The sequence below is a fragment of the Pempheris klunzingeri genome, chromosome 4 (genome assembly GCF_042242105.1).
Source record: "Pempheris klunzingeri isolate RE-2024b chromosome 4, fPemKlu1.hap1, whole genome shotgun sequence".
Taxonomy (NCBI): Eukaryota; Metazoa; Chordata; class Actinopteri; order Acropomatiformes; family Pempheridae; genus Pempheris; species Pempheris klunzingeri.
The window spans coordinates 6,165,386-6,187,713 of record NC_092015.1 but is presented as its reverse complement, the minus strand read 5'-3'; the positions used below and the strand labels follow the sequence as shown (position 1 = coordinate 6,187,713).

At 39.8% G+C, this 22,328-nt stretch overlaps 1 protein-coding gene across 1 annotated transcript in view; it reads left to right on the top strand.

Annotated features, from left to right (window-relative positions):
* Positions 1–12,491, top strand: part of LOC139200265 (LHFPL tetraspan subfamily member 6 protein) — a 41,485-nt gene extending 28,994 nt beyond the window's left edge. The window contains exons 3-4 of the mRNA XM_070829522.1: positions 8,346–8,444; positions 11,762–12,491. Of these exons, the coding sequence (XP_070685623.1) occupies positions 8,346–8,444; positions 11,762–11,880 (218 nt within the window). The 3' untranslated portion in view covers positions 11,881–12,491. The remainder of the gene's footprint in view (positions 1–8,345; positions 8,445–11,761) is intronic.
* The last annotated feature ends 9,837 nt before the right edge of the window (positions 12,492–22,328 follow it).

Below are 22,328 nucleotides of genomic sequence, written 5' to 3'. Positions count from 1 at the left end.
ACACTAGTGCAGCATGGTAGCAGTCAGGTAATCTTGACATGGCATGTTTTCTCAGACACTAACATACCTGATACTCATGCTAAAGATTCCAACACTAGATCAGCACAGGGGTGACTACATTCACAGCAGAAAGGTTTGCAGCATTTAGGAAAAGCTAGAGAGGGAATTTCTTTCAAATGCTGCTGAATTGTTTCCCATTTGACTTCTCCTCTTTACTGAAAGGAAGCAAAAGAATGTCCAATTTGCAATATGAGATCAGAGGAGACATGGTTGAGGTCGCAGGCAGGCGTGGGTTCGTAGCTGGAAAGAGTGAGACATACAGAAAATATCTGCACCCTTGTGTGAAAAGCTTATGCTCCCCACACATCCAGAAGATGTTCTCTTTTGAAAGTGATTTGCTATGTGTTGAGCTCACCCCAGTTTCATGTTTCTGCACTGTTGTGCTCCAGATCTAATGCTGTTTTTGTTTTTGCTTAGTACTTACCCAGTGCTTAATGAACCAGAAGTTCATTTTGCTCTTGTAATTGGTGTGTTTATTAATTACCGGTTGTAGTCGGAAACTGTGTGACAAATGAATGGTGTGATTAGATAAGACCAGCTCTTGACAGAATGCCTGTAGCAAAAGCACTGAAACAGATCAATATAACACAAGCTGCTCTTTCCGCCCAAGGCCAATGATGGTGACTGATGGGTGAACGTTGAAAGAAATGAGACTGTGTTACAGGAAGGTGGTACAAACCAACAAATAAGCACACCTACTATACATTGCTTTGGGCATATTTTTGAACTGTTCCTTATAGGTAATCAAGACTGTAGTCTCACTTTGGATGAGTTTCCATAGCCACAAACATTACACAACCTAATCTTTTAAGTAATAAAGTACTTGTTAGCCTTTGATACTAACTTATTCTTTGCATTTCCATGGTGTTTCATAAACAAGGATAGTGGTCCACATCAGCTTCCAGTGCATTGCTGTTGTTTTCCATGTTTTACAGTTTGCTCTGCTGCACGCTTAAGCTTTTTGTACTGTTTTTCTGTGTCAAACCTTTCTCCTAGAGATTATGTTTGCATATTATTGAGTTGCTTTTCTTAAGAATATTTCCACACTTGTTAGCAATCTAATCTGTGGATAAGTTTAGGCAAAAGCACTTTGGTTAGGCTTAGGGAAAGAACATCATTTCGGTTAATTTTGGTGGAAAACAAATGAAAACAAATTAAATACATCCTGTCTTTGCTGACTTTTAAGCAACAAGAGCACTTAAATTAGGATTCGTTTATTTTGGCGGACAACAAATGAAATACTACGTTGGTGAACATTTTACTGATATGTTCAGTATCAAACATTTTTTGACTTGCCAGATATGTTAATCAACAATATTTCCTCATTATGTTAATGGGAATTTTTCTGGGAAACAATGCTGGCTGTGTGAAACACGCCAACCCTGTGGTACACCTTTTTGCATTGACATTTGCTTGACCAATAACAGTCAGCAGCGCTGCTTGAACTGCACGAAAGCACCTGGATTTATCATCACCTTCTCGGCTAGTTAGTTTTCCAAAGTATGCACAGAATAGTGATACACAGATAGACAGTGGATGGCAGTATTTTTACATTACTTTGAATTTTGTTAAGTTTCTGTAGTGGAAAAAGACAACTGTCAGATCTATAAGAGAAATGCTTTTCAAAGATAGGTAAAAGCTTTTCTTGGGTAGCGAGACAATGAAAGAAACAATACATGACAAAACACATGAAAACCTGTTTGCAGGCAGAAACAAAAATATGACCACGCAGTCCTCACATGAACATGACCTAACAATTAGGCTTGGTAAGTCATTTGATGGCTGAAGGGATAAAGGGGTGTTTGTAACAGGTTGACCTTTTCTTGGGCCGGCGATAGCAAATACCAGCAGAGGGAGAAATTCGTCATGGAGAGGATGATCACACTCCGAATGAATAGTCAGAGCCTGGACTCAACAAAAGACTGTAGACTGAAAGATCTTTGTAGTTGCCCTTCACACAATTGGATATGTGTCACATCCAACCCAACGGCTGGGAGGAGCCGTATCATTCAGCCAGAAAAAACACCTCCACCATGAACACACCTCTTGTCCAACTAGCTGATTGAGATATAATCTTTGGGAAATGTTGTGCTGGAAAACAGTTTAATTATGTACAATTGTTAAAGACAAGATAATTGAAGTATTCTACTTAAGCTTGACATAACTTTAGAAGCATGTAGAAAACCAATGACTGTTGGCTAAATAACGCTTGAATGCCAGCCACTGGGAGCAGCAAGTATTTATGAGCTTCACTTTGCACATCACACATCTCACGTACTTCACTTACTCTCTTTAAATCCCTCCTTTCTCTGCATCCCCCTCACCCTCCATCTCTCCCAGCACCAAAATCTAACGTTTCAACTGAATCTCTAGATCCTCGTCTCGCTTGCATGAAAACACCAGCTTTGCCTGCAAAAATGTTCACATAGGAGTAAGCCCTTCTGAAAATGACTGTGTTTGCCAAACTTAAATGACGGAGGGAATCAAAATATAAGTAAAGCAGGCATGCAAGCTGTACATGTGTGCCTTGTGTTTCAAGTCAAGGAATAAAGAACAGGCCTCAACATGCAGGGATAGGTCTGTTAACAGATTAGTCATATGGGCTGTTCGCTGTTCAGGCTGAAGTGACACTGTGGGACTGTGAACAGCACTGGGAAATAATTGGAATCAGAAATATAAGATTTTAAACAGGAAAAGACCAAAGGACATGTTAAAATTGCAGAATTGTTGGCACTGTACAGTTCCTGCTTTTCCAGGTGTGGTTGCTCATATATTTTTCTCCCCCTTTTGGATGATCCTCCAAGCCCAAAAGGGAATGTCTTACATTAAGCCGACCCATTCAGGCACATCTCCACTCCAATTCCCTGGCCACCAAAGTTCCCTCCAGCTTAGCGGCAGTCTTTTCTCCCTGTCCTCTTTGGCCTTTTGAATGATAACCTTGAATGGTATTGTCTCGGGGCATGAAGGAGGGTAAAGAAATTCTTTGGTTCTTGACAGAGAGCAGGAAGGCTTGACAAAAGGCATCAGCACTCCCTAAATCAGAGAATGTGGGGTATATGAAAAGGGGGCAGTTTTTCATTCAGGTAAAAAGCGTTGACAGAAAAAGGACGGGGAACAATAAAGCAGCTCTGATGGAATAAAGCACTTCTCTGTGCACTTTTTAAGGCACTGGAAATGCTATTTCAAAAGTGAGGTTAACTGTGATGATGAAATCTGAGGTAAGGATATGCAGGAGGAAGTTCATTATATTAGAGCAGATTTTATGGATTGAACACTGATATGGGGAACTGATTGTATTTGTCCATTTAACTGAACTCCCTCCCAGTTCATAGAATAGCCTTTCAGAGAAGCCATTAGGCCTGAGATAGTCATTCGGATAACGACTGCATGGAGATCAATTGAAACTCAATCTGTGAATAAGTTGTCTGGCCTCTTAGATTCTATGCTGTGAGCTCTCTCTGACCCTCTCCTCTTCATCTCCACCTCCTCCACCAGAGGAGACTATCAGGCATCAGCTGGCTGCCATAGCAACTGAAACAAGACTCCCCAAAATGGGTTAAGGTTTTACAAACAGCGGTCTCTGGCAAAAAGCAGGAAGGTAAACAAACAAGGCTCCCAGGCCTGTGTTGATAGAGCAGCACTTGAACCTCTCCTGATCTCCCAGAAACCTGAGGGCATCTTTAAGTTCGACCCGAGGGAACAGTTGATGCTGTTAAACTAGTTATCATGACTCTCAGATAACCTCTTTGGATTCTGGTAATGACAGATTTCTCACAGTGCTGGTCTATCTGTCCGTCTGCTCTACAGTGTCCTCAGCAGTTGATGTGTAGCTGCAGTCTTCCGGTGACTTTCACGAATGTCCTCACGGCAGCTTAGTTTTCTCATCACAAGATGGCCATCTGCTCACGGAGAACTGAGCTGCTTGTTGAAGTTGATCGTGTTTCCTAAAAAAGATGATAACCTCACTCTGTTTCGGGGATAGCAATGAAATTCGCAAAATACATTTTGTTGGAGCCAATATGGGTGAAGTAATGTCTTCATTTGCCAGCTGCAGACTAGTGACATGGGGCAAGAACATGGCTATGGGGGAAGATAATGCACCTTTCAGTTTGGTTAATGTGTGTGAATGGTGAGAGGACAATAGTAAAAGCAAGATGATCCATAGACAGAAACCCTTTTCTTCATGTCCAACTTCATTGCATCCTCATCACGTCAAGCCGACTGTAGGGGAGACTGGGGTTGGTTGGCACATTTTTCACTCTTATTCTTCTTCCTCTGGCATAATGTTAGTTTGTTTGTTAGAATATCATAACTAGCAGCAAGAAAACAGAAAATATTGACATTTAATAGAATATCTGCACATTTTTAATGCTAAACAATATTTTTTAGGCAATTCATTAGCAATAATGTCTAATTAGCCTACGTCTGCCGTTTACCATTTAAAATAACAATTAACAATATAAACATTGTTTTTAATCTTCCAAAATAGTTTTTAATCTCTCAAAACACCCAAACAAAAAAATCTCAACCTAGTTAAGCTTACTCACCACTTAGTAACTTTAGCTGTGTGTATGTTTGTGCTTCTGTAGTTATGTGAATATGAAAAAAAACACACCCACACTATTCACACTATTCACACATGCTATAAATGCCCGTCTTACCATATTTTTTACCGAATGCCTACACTTGGGTACATGTGCCAACCAACCACACTCACATTTGACCCAACTTTGTGTTGAAATTTTATCAGCCAGCTACCATCACTCATCACAGACTTTTAAATCTTACATCAAAATGTAGCTTCCTATGTCTATTAACTAGAAGTTAAGATTACATCATATCCATTTTATATGTTCAGTGCACAGACCGCTTTCTTACTTTTGATGCTATAAAATTGAAATGCTACCCTCATCAAAACAGTGATGGTCAGGTGTTTTAACATACTAGATGAGTGCAGGTCGTGAAAGCAAACATTTTGATGTTTGTGCGACTGTCAGAAGGTCCAGAAAATCGGTACGTCCTAACCAACCCCGCTCTCCCCTAACCTACCACCTTCAAATGCCATCTGCTTCAGGTTAATGTGTGTCCTCACAACCTTGGCAGTACAACTTTATCTGTGACTCTGATTTCACTGAGGCTGTCTTTATTTTGTGGCTTAGTGAAATGAAAAGGCTAAATGCATCACCTTGTTGGCATGCAGTGAAATACTGTTTATTTCTATCTCTATTTTCTGCTACAGCGAACTAAATTCTCCTGAGCTTGGGTCATTAAGTTTTATCGCATCTTATGAAGTCTAGCATGTGGTTTAGTGCCTGAGACTCTGGTGTGTCCACTAGCTCAGCGGTTCACAAGCCGAGGGCCAGGAGACCAGATTTAGGTCAAGAAATTTAGAGGAATTCTCAAAATTATTTATGGAAAAAAAAGCACATTACATAAAGCAAAGTGTTTTCATGTGTTTTCTGTGATGGGAGGTCACAAGAAGGCATTGCCGCAGTTCCAGAGGTGTCAGGCTAAATGGTTGAGAAGCACTGCTGTAGCTGATAACCACATGCTGAATGATACAAATCCCCGACTGTCTGTTTGTGCAGATTTGGGCGCATCGGTGTCAGTTTATGAGATAAAATGGGCAGAAAGCGTCAGTCCACAGCGGCACACATGGAGAATCTGAGCCTGAGGTAGTTGCCACAAGTCCACACTTCTTCTCAGCAGCTTGTCTCATAAACATGTGAAAGAACATTTTTCATTCTTGGTAATCTGTCTCCCACATCCCAGTCACCAGCCTTCCTACCTCTGCTTCTCAATAACCCACATAGTGAGTGTGGAGGATGGGATTTGATGGAATTAACCATAGTGGGAAAAAATAAATAAATCAAATAAATAAAAACCAAAAGAGAAGTGTAGGAGCACATATGGTGCAGAATTGAATTACATTTTGGCAATGTGTTTTTATTTTTGTTCTTCTGCTCCCACAGTGGTTTGTGTTGTGCAGTATCTGTCACAATAGTGTCATGGTAACATGTGAGTGCTCACACTGATTTCACCCACTGCAGTGTTGCATGCTCAGTGAGTTTATCCCTAAAAACAACAGAAAACACTGATGGTTCACCCAGAAACCTTTTGATTTTTTTTTTTTTTTTTTGGATTACACAATGAGCTTTTGTCTTTGTTGTGGCAATATTTTCCTTCCTGTCTGTAGTCTGTTTTTTTCAACATTCCATGTCATAATCACCGTCCTCTGACCTGATGTGGAAAGTATGCGCTGAGGTCTTTCTCTCCTCATTCTTCTGTTTGAGGTGCCTGCATGCTACAGAGCTGCAGCTCTTTATGGTTTTGATCGTTTTAATGAATGTGTTTATCAAAGAATGAATTAGAGTCCCCGTGAATCTTGGTTTTTCAAATGGAAGTATTACAGTTTACGATAGAATATCAATGTCTTTGGGAAACAAAACCACATTCTGCCATGCGTTATTTTTCCTCCCTTGTGCTGCAAGAAAATTTGATTACATGCGAGTGTATCTCTCTGCATTACACAACACTTGAAAGAGAATTCTTGATTTTGTTAAATATTAATCATGAATACATTATCACGCTTGCATGCTTTACAGTCTTTACTGTTACAAATTTGAATCAAAACACATTCGATAACATTATATAACCGAGCATATTTTAATGACTGTGTGTTGCTCACTTGCTGCTAAATTCGTTTTTTGTACCTTGTAGAGTAGTGGGGTTTTTTTTGTTCACCAGGGGTCCACAGTGGCTGCCTGTACAGGGATTTAAATAAAATGCTTCTGTTACTTTTGCTGTACTGCTCAGCTAAAGGTGGTAATTTCAGGTCTGAGGAAAATTCATCTGAAGTTTCTCAAGGGTCTGAAGAAGAAACGGATGAGTTGTTACGTATGACAATCCCTGGATCCCCTCTGATCCTGAGCTGTAATGACACCGACTTGGTTAGAGCCTTTTTATATCCCTTCATTCTCATCAACATGCCAGAGTTTCACTGAATTGATTTTCTACCACAGGTGCCATAATCAGCCAGTCTATTTTCTCCCAGAACGGAGCCGATGACATTCACCGTCCTTTTGGCTGCGACTGGCGAAAACGCAGATGTCTTTTTCACTTTGCCCACTCCACCTCTGATGTTACCAGTTTGTCTATCCCATCTGTATTAGCATGTGGATTAATTCCTGCTCGTTATCTGGCCTAGATGTAGTAAGGCAGTCCTGGATGGCAGGAGTAATCAGGTTGCGAGGCACAGCTTTCTTGCATTCCCTTCCTCTGCTGCCATCCTCACATCCCAAAACTGATAGCAGGGCAGACACATCGAAAGGGATTAAGCTAATGTGATGGCAGAGCCACCTACCAGGGGCCCCCACAGGGTAATTTCAAGAGACAGGCCTTGGCATCCAGGGAATAACTTGTCAAGACCTGGTTGCAGGCTAATATTGAGGATATTAATCCTTAATGTAATGGCCTTGACTAGATTTTACTCTTGTCTGTGTGTGCAGCTTTAAGCAGTCATAAGTCTCTTTAATCACTGACATAAAGCATTCCCTTAAGGATTTTCCAGAGTTTTACAGTAATTATTGCATACCCAAAAATGCTTGTTTTTTCACTGTTGCCTCTGTGAGAAATTGCCAAGCTATTTGCATAATGTTCGTTGTTTATTTGCTGCGGTTTTATGAGCTGCTGGCAGAGGAGCCCTTTGTTATGTTCTGGTAAAAACAAGATGAAGTGTTAAAATCACAATCCGTGTCATTTTTACAAAGGGGTGTGAGCCTTGTTGAGAGGTAAAACTGTTGGAACAGGTCAGAGCTGCCTCCCTGTCGGTGTCTGCTGGAAACAGATGATAAAACAATCACAGAAGTGAGGTCACACGCATTGTTATATTGGGGAGTAGCAGCTCATTGTCTTTTTGATCATTTTAACTAAAATGAGAAACCAAAAAAATGAGAGGGATTTCATTTCACCTTGCCAGATATCTGTATGCAACATTAAAAAAAAAATGCAACCGCTATGTGTTTTTTCTTCCTTGTTAATGAAAAGATGCTTAAATTATGAAAATCCACAGAGGCGAGGTCTCACAAAAACAATGCAGACCTTCCTCAAGGAGCTGAGCGAACACCTTGATGAAGAGAGTGTGTCCTTGTTGAAGCTTTGCCTTTTACAGCCAGTGTCTTGTCAGACATATCCAGCCATGTATTGTGATATTTTTTGAACCCCCAGTGATCAGTTTAAGTTACTGTGACTCCATCACTGACATACTCTCTTTCTTTTGTTCTCAGGTCTGCTCATAGGATCCGGCTGTGCACTCTATCCACTGGGATGGGACAGTGAGGAAGTAAAGCAGACCTGCAACAACAGCTCAGACCAGTTTAAGCTAGGTAAGGTGTCTACCAGGCAGATCCAATATGCACCTAGAGCCTGTGCACAGCCCCCAAATTACACACTGATGCTTCAACCGTGACTGTTTAAATTTGTCTAGTTTTTGCTCTTCTGGTCCCAAAACAGATAAGTAGGAAAAAAGTTGAAAACAGAAAGAACACACTTTTATATCTGCCCCTTTCGTTTCTGCATTTTTAAGAAACCAAACACACACAACTCTGTGGTGCTGTCATATACCGTAGAGGCATGATCCCTTGGTATTTAAGATGTATGATAAAAAGTCAACAGAAACTCCAGTTGCTGTCGATTTCTGAAGTGTTTTATAGCTATAAATATGTGCTGAGAATAAGCAGGAGACCGGTTTGTGCTCTGTATTCAGCTGGCATTCTCAGGCAGTGGTATGCTACTGTATCAGACACTAGGCAGGTAGAAGAGCTATACATACTGTAGCTGCTCTTCTGTTTGATGCTATTCAAGCAGCGTTTTTCACTTAATGTACACAGATAAATTCCTTTGCTGTGATTGTGGTACTTTAATTAAATGTCAATGGTAATTTTTAGGTAGAGCTGTTGAGCCCATAATTTATGTAATCAGGTGACACCCTTCTCTTAGTGCTGTCTCTTTCAATTTACATCAGTGCTGGCATTTCTGCCACTTCCTATGATATTAAGGTATGCAGGGCTTTTATGTCGTACTTGAACTGCATTGCCATAGTTTCTATTAACTGTTGAGAGAAAAGGTGTGGCTTGAAACAAAACCACTAGTTAAGTCCCACAAGTGTCCCCTATAGGAAGTGATTTTCATTACACCTCATGATACAAAAGTATTGGATGAAAAACATTGGATTTTGTAGACTATGAATATTCATGGTTAATTTAAGAGTATTTAAGATGTATTATAGGGGACAGATGGATGAATAAACCCACATAAAGGGAAACCAACATCATCATCCATCATCAACAAGGCAAAAACAACCATTATATTGCGATTTTTAATTTTTTTGATTTTTTAATTTTATTTTTAGTCAAGAAAAACAAGTTGATACATGTTAAACAGCCATATCTCTTAACAACTTTGTAAATCTATTGATATTAAAGAACATTATTATTATTATTAAAGATCTTTTCAACTGTGGCCAGCACTGTAATACTGTGTTGTGATATGTGCTGCGGCTATGTCACAGATGGATTTGACTGTATTCAAATCTAACCATGACCATATAATTCAGATATTAATGTGACTAATTTAAATTCCTAAGCAGATCATCTTAATTACCGAAATGTCAGATTAGGTTGTCAGAAGTAATTACATTGAATATAAAGTTTTCATTTTATGATTTCGTCTTTGAAAGAACAGGCACCCAGTATGTATAAATTATTGTTAACAAGTGTGTTGGCATCACTGTGTTGTTCAGTGCCTCTGGCATATTAAATTTGCGTGTTGAAGACGGCTGCGCCATAGTTATTTCCGTTTCACCTCGTTCTTGGCAACCTCCTCGACAAGACTATGCTGTTCTCCCAGGAGAACGCTGGATTTCAACACAAATGATGTGTTTGTCACGAGTACGTTGAATTTCTCCGCCATAGATTCGCTCATTAATCGTGAAGAGAGCAGTAAGGGTGGTAACTCAAAGATAACTTCAGATGTAGCTACGGAACATATTAATTGCATGTAAGTTCAATATGAAAAAGTCAGGAGAATTATCATACTTGAGACCCCAGAAACATGAAAAAGTAATCGCTTTGATCTGACTAGTTTTACAAATGGAATATTCTCTCATCATGTTAAAGTATGACTTCTGCGTTTTTAAGCCTGCACCTTATCTTTACATATTTCATTTCCGAAATGAGTGGTAGGTATAAAAGTTTTGGAAGTGGTCCAGTAGATCACCTCATTGGGCAGCCACAAGTGGACTACAATGGCTGTAATGTAATCCTGTGGGGCAACCTTGCTACTGTTTTGAGCTCTTGATCGTCTGAAGTGTCTGACAACATTACAGAAAGAGTCCATACAGAGGTAGATCTGTAAGATCCTCTTTATAGACATACTTTGACTGGTGATCTTGCCCCGAAAGGATTACATTACAGCCATTGTAGCCCGGTCACAATGAGCTACAATGCTCCTCCTCCTCCTCCTCCTCATCCCACCCAGCACCCAATTAGATAACTATTCAATCAGATAATCTCTCTAAAAGTGTTTTTTATAGTGAGATGTCTTGATGGTCATCAGAGAATTTTCCAAGTTTATAATCCAATGTAGGTCATATTGCTGTTAAGTAATGCATTTCCTCTGAGGATTATAGAAGGAGACACTTTGTGTTTTAAATTTGTGTTCGCCTTTGGCTCAGTTCCAGCATTTTTCGCCACTGGTGTGCTTTCCAAAAGTGTTTATTTTGAGTTGGCACATAGCAGACATAGTTTAGCAGCACAAGTTAAACTGTGTTTAGTTGTAACAATGCTAACTCTTTTTCACAAGAGGAAGGGAAATGCTGTGGCTCGAACAAAAAATGTTAAGCACTTCACAACATTTTCTGCTCTTAACACTAACACGTTAATGTTGGACCTAAGACAAGAACAGAGACAGTCGTGTATTCTTACAATACAGCCCACACAGAATAGATCCAGAAATAGATTGTATTTGAAATGAACCTTTTTAATTTGAATTAGCCACTATAGTTTCCAAACTAAAATGATTATTTAATTCTTTAAATGTTCAAATCAAGAAAGAACATTTTATCTTATGACTGGAAACGTGTATAATGGAGGCATCATCATTCATTCACATGCTTATGGCCCAGTGAGAGTTGTCAACCATTTGGATGGGCACTCAGGACAATAAGAGTATAAGTAGAAATATTACAGAAAAACACAGAGATTATATATAACATAAACATAAACTTATACCAACAGCAAAAACAGCAAAAAGAGGGTAAAAGCATTGTCGAAACTGAAATGTCTCTAATCCCTTTAACAGTGAAATTGCAGATAGACGATGTCTGCAGTTTATTTCATCTCAACATTAGTTTTAAGCTTGAGCTCTTGTAAAGATGATTTCTGTGCTTTGTTGCAGAAGTGATGTGAGATTTATGTGCAGTTTTCCTCACAAAGCTCTATAAAATTGGAGTAAACAGTTCAGGTCTCTTCTACCGCAGACATTCTGGTTAAACCAAAATCAAATTAGTTGTTCCCTTGCCAAAGGCTTATCTGTCCAAATTTCATTGAAGTCCATTCATGGGTGTTTGTAGATATGCTGCTGACAGACAGATAAAATAAAGCATGAAAAGACATAATCCTGAATCCTCTGCTTTCTTGTTTAGGTACCTGCCAGATCGGCTGGGCGTATTACTGCACAGGCGCAGGGGCGGCGGCTGCCATGCTGCTGTGCACCTGGCTCTCCTGTTTCGCGGGGAAGAAGCAGAAGCAGTACCCGTACTGAAGAGAGCATCAGAGAGACTGGGACAGGCAGAGACCTCAGGCGAAAGGGAGAGGACTCTGTGGACTCAACAGCAGTACAGCACATCAGGCACCAAAGACACCAAGTCATTATGGTGCTCTGCACATCATGGGACACTACTCATCTGACAACTGCAGGGACTGTTTCATTATGCAGCACACACACATGGCTTTGAAAACTGGTTCTTCTCTTAAAAGCTGTTCCTAAATGAAAAATGTATGGACCAATCCTATTTGTAAAATTGTTACATAACTATTTCTTTAACAAAAAAAGTATTCTCTTTTTTTGTCTTCCTCCTCTTCAGTCATTGATGTTTATGTGATAGTGTGCCCCGTGATGAAGAGAAAAGTAATATAGCTTCATTGTTATGTGAAGTGTTTCTGTCTCCTCTTCATGTCTCATCCTTGCCTTAAACACAAACTTAAAATGCAATAATCCCTATAAAGTAAAGCAATCCAACACTGGCTGCCTGCTTCCTCAACTCAGCCTTTTCAGATTCCCAAAAATCTAAGCATAGTTTATTTAACACATTCATATGATATATGTTGTGTATGATAATGTATTTTATCATATTAGCACATGTTTTGTATTCACTCTTCAAATTATTCTTTGTCATTTTCATTTTGTAAATAAATGTTTATTGAAACTCTGGATTTAAAGTGTTATTTCAGTCAAAGAATACGCCCTGAGGTAAACTGACAGGCCTCCTCTCACATTCCTAAAAAGCTTTTCCCATGACCTCTTGATCTTGGTAGTGTTCACTACATGTGGGAGTCCTTTTTCCCCAATCGATATAGGCGGATAAAGACGGGCAGTGCTGTGAATTCAACTTTTCCCTATTATTGATGGTGTAAATCCCGCGACCCCTAGTCAGATTATTTGCCTTTTGATCAGGTTACTCAACTTCAAAGCTTCTGAGTCTTCTAGACAAAGCCTGAGGTGCGATCATACCCTGGGATGTAGAGTAGCTGCGCACCCATCGGCTTAATGTCAAAGGGTATCCTCAGCCTGCCGCCATAGTGTGAATAATAATAATGGTAACCTTTTCATAGCAATTACCACAGCTGTATGTGTGTCATCAGAGGCACTGAATCAAGCTTCTCAGTTACTATTTTTAGTCATTTGGTCGTCTCCATTTTTCCTCCTCTGATTAACAAACAACCCTTCAGAGATTCATCCAAGCCCAAGTGTACGAAGTCAGCTCATTTACAATGCAGCTGTTCTCGATGTATTTGGCCCTCATTAGCATGCCCATTTTCTCACAATGCTCGGCATCCCCCAGATAATGGCAACCCCACCCCCCGTCCTCACTTGAGAAATCTCTCTTTCAGTCCTTGCTCTGTTTAATATGTTTGCGTGGCTCTTCTGCATTCTGCTCTGCCTCTGATCTGCTGCGCTGATTGATATCACCAGCGATTGTTACAGTGTCAACCAGATGCCTCATCAGCACTCACTGACACATTGGGGTTAAGTCGTAGCGTTCCCTCCTTTATATCAGTTCCCCTACCTCACACTGGCAGGGTGTAACATGCAATCTGCGATGCTGTTACTCGTGGGCAGTTGATTGTCTTAAAACGTGCAAAATATGTGGTAAGCGGGGAGTACAGCTGCTCTGTTCAGCTGCAGAGTAAAGGGGATATGACCAGAGCTATTGTGCGCTGAGAGCACTTCCGAGTATCTAAGCATATTTTTTTAGTACTGAAGGTACTAAAGGTCAAACATCTCTGACAGATATGTCAAAACCTTTAAAAATAAAACCAAAACTGTCTTTGTGGCTCCAAAAGAGATGATGATGATTTGGGTGAATTGGCTTTGTTAAAAGCGCCTTTCAAACCTATATGGTTTCAGCATTTCATGGCAAATGACTTCAGTGGATGGAGCCAAGAAACAAATGCAAATTAGCCCAAACTTGATGAAAACACAGAAGTCTTGGAGCATATGTTTTTTAATATTGTTGGAGCAGGTATTGTTAAAGAGAGGAAGCACTGAATCACCTTTAGAGAGTTTAGCCTTGGCAGCCAGATAGACACTTCCACATCAATTAATTCTTTCTAATTATTTTTTTCCCCCAACAGTACCCCAGCAAGATAATTACTGCCCTTAAGAGCACCACTGTTTAAAAAGGTTCTGTGATACCATAACACCAATCTCCATAAAGATATTGCATAATTGATTTTGCTGCCGGTTAGCAAGATACTGAGTCATAATTGCAATATTATAGAAGTTATATTGAAAAAAAGTGGTCTCAGCTGCAGTTATTTTGTTGTGGAATTAAATGAATGTACTGTCAGAGGAGCAAATATTAGCTACGTGGCAAAGAAGAACTAAAGACTAAACTAAAAACAGTCACACAGGTGTTTCGCATTAACTAGAATGCAAACAATGCAAAACTAGAGCGGTTTAGGCCAAAATCGTTGAAGTCACTCAATCTTATTGATTCAGAATAAAATTCCAGCAGCAGGTTCTCTGTTTCCTACCGTGCTTTACCAGCCCCCATGGCACTTAAAGGAACTTCCAATTAGCTGTTTATGTCTGCTTTTAGATTTACAATTATCATGTTTATAGGGACAAGGAGGTGAAGGGAAGTCATGATAAAATATGCCAGACAAAACTGCATCAACTAAGAGGATCAGAGGCTGTTACTCAAAGCTCACAGACAGGGATATAAGGATTACAACTCAAGGTTCACTGGTTCAGCTACAGGGATACAGAGAGGCTGCGGTTAGCAGGGCTTCTAAATTAGCAGTTTGTTTGAACTCAGAAAAGGTAATCCCCATACTGGGAGGGCATGTGTGAGTAAGGGAAAGAAAAGCCATTGTTTACCTTTTACAGGCCATGCACTTCCTATCAGGTGTTTCTAGTTCTGCCTGATTACACCTCTGCTCAGGTTCAAAAGGTGGAGATATGACAATTACATGAGCTCACTGGACCCCAGAATGGGCCTTTTTTCACAGGAGACATTTTGATGTGGCACACAGGGCAAAGCGCAGGTGATAGTAAAAACATTAACAATGGCTCAGGTCTATTCAAGGGTTGTGCAGCATGCACAAGACCCTGAAACCAAACTGACTGCAGCTAACATTCATTTTCTTTTTACACCTGTGCTTCTCCTACTTTGATATGTCAAATGTCTTCTGTGGAAAATGCCTACGATAAAGATTCAAAGATTCAAAGCGTTTATTATCATGTGTACAGTGCAGATCCACACTGAATGCCAAAGAGTTTAAAAGAGTAAAAAAAGGAGAGGATAAATATAAGATATAAACTACTATTGCTACGTAAATATATTTACAAAATGTGCAATTTTATTAACATATAAATGTTGCATTTGTCCCTCCCTAACGTGTGCAACAGAGATGCCAGTCAAAAATAGTCTGCTCAGATAGTCCTGAGAAGAGGTCCAATTAGCCAGAGTCATTAAAATCCTCTTTGCGGGTTCTTCAAACGTCAAATCTCTCTGTATTTTGTCTATCTTGTTATGATGAATCTGTCTATTTCAAATGGGCATAATCAGACAAGACAGTGGACTTCTTCTGTGTTGCCCTGTAGTTTTATAACATTTTAAGCATGTTGCACCTCGGTCCAAACCTAATTGGACGCCTCAGTAGCTCTCCGTTTTAGTGAACCAAAGAATCCAGCTAATTCACCACACCACAAACGCTGACCCCAAAAGACGATATATTATGTACAGCATCCATCTGTGACAAAACAAAAATTCACAATTGCCATCAGAAACAACGATGATCCATCTTTCTTTGATACATTTTTCTGTGCGTTACGAGAACCAACAAATATCATAATTGGCAGGGACTTTAATACAGCAATTAATCCCACAACTGAAGCACAGCTGGCAATTTATGAAACTGGCACTGAATTATTAAGATAATACATGAGGGACTTTGCAACAGTTGGAGAGCGAGTAACCTATATTCAAGAGACAATTCTTATTTCTCCCCTCTTCACCAATCATTATCATGAAAAGACTGAATCACATTGCTATCTGACACCATCATATATCCAGTTTTTACTAGTGACTACGCTCCAGTGTTCCTCACCTTAAACACTGAAGTCAATATAATTCAATAGTGTTCACCCCACTGGCGCTTCAATACTTCACTGCTTAAAGACTGGTTTTACTGCTTCAGAGATACAGTCCTTCCTGGACAACCTGGACATACCCACATTACCCAGGCAAGGGGCAGACACCCTGGACTCACCACTGACCCCAGCTAAATTTTACATAGTCCTATTAGATGGCAGATACTAGATACTAAATAATAAATCAGCCGGACCTGACAGCTTCCATACTGAGTTCTATAAACACTTCTGGCACATACAAATGACACATTTTTATAGACTTATACCAGAAATACAAAATAGATGAATACAGCCATTATATCAGTTCTAAACACTAAAGATCCAACTCAACCTCCTATCTACTGCCCTCTGTCACTAATAACCACTAACTCTAAGATCATTACAGAAGCCTTTGCCATCAGATTAGAAACAGCCATTTCTACCTTAACACAGCCTGATTGTATGGATTTTATCAAGAATGTGTTGTTTCAGATAATCAGACTATTTAATCACCCTAAACAAACTCAAACCAGAAAACACTTCTGTTAAACATACTACACAAACCTGGCTCTGGGCATTCACTCATCCATTGGACAAGGTCATTATATACTTCAGCCAAAGCTGCAGTCACCTCAAATGGAATCATGTCAAAGAGTTTTATGCGTCACTGGGCTCCAAGCAAGGATACCCATACTCTCCATTACTGTTTTCTGTCTTCATAGAACCACTCGCTGCAGTTAGACATCGTGTCAATGCAATTAAAGGAGTTTACACCATAAACCTCCAGCATAAAAGCCTCTATGCAGATGAACCGCTACATTTGTTGGAAGAAACCTTTAATCTCATTAGTACCTTCTCTAAAATCTCTAATTACACACTAAACTGGAACAAATCCACTATAATACCACTTTTTTTTTTAAAGATTCTTGGGATTTCTGCAGAACAGATCTCATGCTTTGTACTGGCAACATTAGATACTCGGGTGATGACATCTCTCCTGTCAAAAACTGTCAAAATGAAACTACTATTGATAGTAACTCCTTCTTTTCAATGCTGCCTGTCACACCAACAGATACAAATGTATTGACTCTCTCATTACATATTTTTACTGGAAAAATGATAAAGCAAAACTGTAACTATCAACTCAACTATACATCAACTATAAAAAAGCAAATCTCATGGCAGACCACACACTCCAACTTCCTCTACAAATCCAAATCCAAAACAACACCTTAGCGAGATGGATCCACCAAACGAACCACCTAATCCCACGGATAGACTTGGAACAACAACATCGATTGCAAAAACATCTCACTCTGAGAGTTACTTTTCCCCAATGTAACAATATTTCTGTTTTAAAATTACTGCAATCTCCATAACTCTGGCAGCCTGGTGGGAAGCCATTAAGATGTTTGATTCTACTCCAACACTGCGTAAATACACTCCTATCTGGGACAACCAAGTCTTCCAAATCCACAGCTGCCCACTCCATTGTTAAACACGGGCACAAAAAGGTATCGCACACGACTTCACCATCTTTTCCACAGCAATCACTTCATAGACTTTAAAGATCTTTTACAGGGGTATGGAGCTGGGATGGAGCCAGTTTTTAGGATACCTACAACTTCAATCCACGATCAGAACGAAAAAAATAACACTTGAACCTTTCAAATAGTTAATGATGTAACTCAATTTGAAAATGTAGATACACTAATCTAAAGACTCTACAGACTTTCAGTGGTCCGAGCAGCTGCGACGCTGACCTAACCATCTCTCCCCTCAACTGACATCTGGATAGAAATATATAAAAATATTTTTGCCATGATGTCCAATACAAACCTACAGTTAATCCAATACAGAATCATCCAGTGCACATCACTCAATATAAGATGAGGTAATAAAATAGGACTGGCAAACACAGACACTTGCTTGCAATGCACAATAGGCACAACAGATAATTATTTTCACGCACTCTGGGCCTGCTAACTAGTTCACTCTTTTCGGGACTCCGTAGCACAAAAACTCTGCACACTCTTTGACTGCAGAATCAATCCGTCCTCGCTGCTCTGACTGCTCGGAGACACTTCAGAAAACGGCATACCAAAATAATTTAAGATCAGCTCGCTCATTTATCTGTCACCAAGAAAAACTGGAAATAAAAAAATCAATAAATATTAACCACTTGGCCAACTTCCATTCAGAATACATATTTATGGAGAAAACAAACTTGTTTACAGTAACAACATCATCACAGCCTTTCAGCAAAGATGATCATCACTCTCTTTCTTGCCGGGGCTGTGCTAGTGCTGTGCACATTCCCACACTCACATCATGTTGCAACACACACATCAACTTGGATACATACTCTCACGGCACATTGTACTCTCACACACCTACACACACACACACACACACACGCACACACACCTACTTTTTAGTTTATGCTTTTGTTCTGTTGTCTTACTCATTGTTGGTATTAGAATAATGTTGTTGCCCTTCTTTTTCTTCTTTCGTCAGCAGAACTTCTTATTTGATTTATGAAATTGTTATTATCATTATTATTTTCACTTGCTGAAATTGTAATAATGGCGGTGTCTCCCCACCTGACCCCTTGGCGGTGCAGTGGGGGCTCAGTTGAGATATGCGAAGGCCTGGGTACGTGAACCCACCATTATCGGAATAACGCAGCCTTTAAATAGCTGCCCATTGACTTCAGACCAGTTTTTTCTCGGTCAATGGCACAATCACTGTCTGCTGCCTCAAGGCAGTTCACCTGACCACACCACATTTTAAGACCAACACCCCCATGGGCTCTCAGAGTGGGCACAGGGCAGACTTATTGTCTGAATGTCACACTATTGTCACGCTATTTCACATAATTAAAAAAAAAAAAGATATCTCAGTTTTCCATTTGCTCTCAAAACCAAATTCGGCCTACAGTCTCTAACATCAGTAATTAAGTAAACCTCTGGGCTTTATGTCTTGACTGCTTCATCAATAACAGCTGTCAATTCTGTCATGATAAACATCCCAAATGGCCTCCACATTCACTTGCTACATCTCTCTACCACCTAATTCCATCATCTCCTCCAAGTTATTTTCTTGTGAGAGAAGAGTGCCACCGAAGGATGAAAGACGCGGGAGTGAAAAAGCTTTGGTATCCTCCCACCGATGTTTTCCAGTTAACATGCAGTTAACATCAATGGAAAACTGTAGGATGCAGGCTCGCATCACCTTTCAAGCCACCTCGGTTCAAACTCTGGCAGTAGCACTACCTGGCGACAAAAAACTAAAAGTAACCTCACAAATTTCCAGAGAGCTGGAATCATATCTCTGGGAGCAAAACACTGTGAGCTTTTCAAAGCTTGCAGAGACGGCACAGTTTCTATTCAGTGCTGAATGGAGTCCCTGAATTGAGTTCTGTTGCTCTATTTAAAGTGCAAAAAAAAGAAAGAAAACTCTGGAAACATAAACCCCTATAGCGATCGAACATAACAGAGAACCAACAGAGTATGACCCTACGGAAGGCCGACTGTAATGTGAGAGATATGCAGAGAAGATGCAAAGGCAGCATTCTCTGAGCTCCTATCTAAAAATTGTCATAACACTGAGGTACTGTTCAGCGTAATCACCTCTGCTATCAACCATCTGCAGTGCAGAAGCCTCCCAGGAGAAACACGCTCGTTCTTTTATCCGTCACCAAAAGTTTGTGAGCAATGGATTCCAAATCTGCTGCCGTTTTACTTCTGTTTTAAATTCTTTAAAGCCTATTTTCCTATCACGTTTTTAAAGGGATGTTAGCCATATGAGGTGCATCACCTGACCCCAAACAGTGAACCCAGCTGAGGTAAATTTGATCCCAGCATCTTATCGGTCATAAACAGCTTTCTGGCCACCAGCATTTATCCAGTTTCGAGCAAACAGTAGTTCAGCTCCTATATAAGAGCCTTGATCCCTTAATCCTCAGTAACTACAGACCTAACAGTAAACTGCTGTTTAGAGCACCTAAACCAAGACAGAGCAACAAAAAGTAAGTCACAGTCTTTGTTTAACTGGAGGTGAAAATCACTCCACAACTGTGTTGTCAACAATATATGTGTAACTGAATGGTTCAAACCTGCAGTATATTTCATGAATATATTGAATCAAATATACAGTGCTCATGGCAACCTTTCAATATTCCCAGTGGTACATTATGATATGTTCTGTGGTGCGCTGAGTTTTTGATGTAATTTCCTCCGGTACTGTTCCTGTGCCATTTTCCTCTAGTATTTCTGTGGTACTCAGAGACTTGTTAGGAATTCTGGGGCATCTACTGTACCACAGGATTATACCACAGGTTCTGCAGTAATTCACCACATGTTCAGCATGTGGTACAGTCCCATGGTAAGTGTCCCAAAATACAGCACAAGTCACAGAGTACTGGAATAGTTTCCCTGGAAAATACCACGAAAACACAGAAAGAACTATAGGAATTGTAGCACAAGCGGTGCCAACGTAAGGTATCTCATCGCAGGGAGAGAAGAGCTAAAAGAATTGTGAACATTACATCATCATCATCATCATGTGGCCAGAAACATGACTACAATGGGATGATGCTCATTACATCTCAATAAGTGAGAGCTGTAAAGTTGTGTGCTTGTGTATGTATTCATCTGCCTCCTAGTGGACACATTTCATCAGTGCAGCTTTAAGGTACCTCTCGCTTTAGGAAGTAAAAATGGGAGAATGAAAAGAACTTTTAAAAAAAAAAAATCTTCAGTCAACCCAGAAAGTCATTCATGGTTTCATATTATCCTTCATTGTTGTAACTGTCTTTACACACTGTCAAAAAAAAAATGGATGTCTTGTCTTTATATTCCTCCCATAATGCCACACTTGAAGAGAAACAGTACATGTTACCTCATCATCCCTCATATAAACAGAGGCTTTCCTTCTTGACAAGCAGTCCAATATCCAGCCGCACACAGGTCCAGGCTTTGATGCATTCCGGGAAGGATTGAAGCGGTTTGAATGAGAAATCCTTAGGTAACTGATAATCACATTGTTTGTTGCTACTTCCTGTAAGTCTGATATATGCTTTCAAGCTCTGAGACTGTTGTAGAAGCTCTCAGGCACTAACATCCTGGATGGTGATATCATCCCATTTGTTAGTACATGATAACTCTGGCAGGTTTTCCTCTGTATTAGTGTTTTCCAACATTTGTCTCTAAAGAAAAAAAGAGGAGAAAAAGGCAGTGGGATCCATCTCCAAAGCCTGTGAAGGATAAACAGAAAAACTGAAGACAGTGAACTGAAAAAGAACAGACAAGGTGACAGTATCCAAGATTATTATCTGGGGATCGACATATGCTCTCAGGTACAGAGCGGTGATAAAACCTGTTATATGATGCTCAAATGGACTTTAAAGTTTAGATAAACTCTGGATCGACCCACAAAGTGACCTTCACCACCCACGAAGCAGCAGTACATTATAGTTTTGTTTCTTTGATGTCCGACTTTAATAGCCTGATAATCAGCCCGGATTGCCTTTTCGTTTCGGTTCATTTATTCATTCCATTTGAATCACCGAACAATTTGAAGATGCAGGCAGTGATCCATGGGTTTGGAATCACGCTGCATCTTTACCATTTCCTCTATGAGCTGGTTTATTAAATTAATGGCATAAATGAACCCAAATTCTGGCTCCACGTAATTTTCTGTTTTCATTACCTAATTTCTCACAGGGCATACATTTGAAGATTTAACACTGCTCTGTTAAATTGTCTTATGCAGTAAAATGTGTCACCAGGGCAACAAGATATTGAAGTGACAGTATATTGCCATAATATCTCATATACTTATGTACTATTTTTATATTTATTATAAGTATTAGAACTTTCTCTGGTTTTTAATGGGACTTGAGAGTTTACCTTCTCAGGCTGTGGATTTCTAACCGTTCCCATGAAGCACCATTTGATGGCTTTTAATATAATGTAAGAGGTGTTTCACTGTTAACATCAAACATAAAAATTTAAATGTAGCTTTAAAATGACTGATTTTACGACACAGCCATGGACTTTCTCTGACAACATTTCATTCGTGCCTTTTTTGGAACCTCGACTCATGGCCCCCGGGAGTCTGAGAGCTATCAAGCTGCCATGCGAATAATACTTTTGCATTCCCTTTCAGGAACATGAGTGAAGACCTGAATGTATTATATAGAAGTGATGGTATCTTTAAAACCAGTATCAATAAATAAACCTCTGAAATCTCCAATGACCCTGTCTGTACATAAAGCAGGCACACATCGGGGCCTGAGCGCAGGATTTAGAAACCTCTACAGTGGACGCTCTTAATGTCATTCAGTTTGA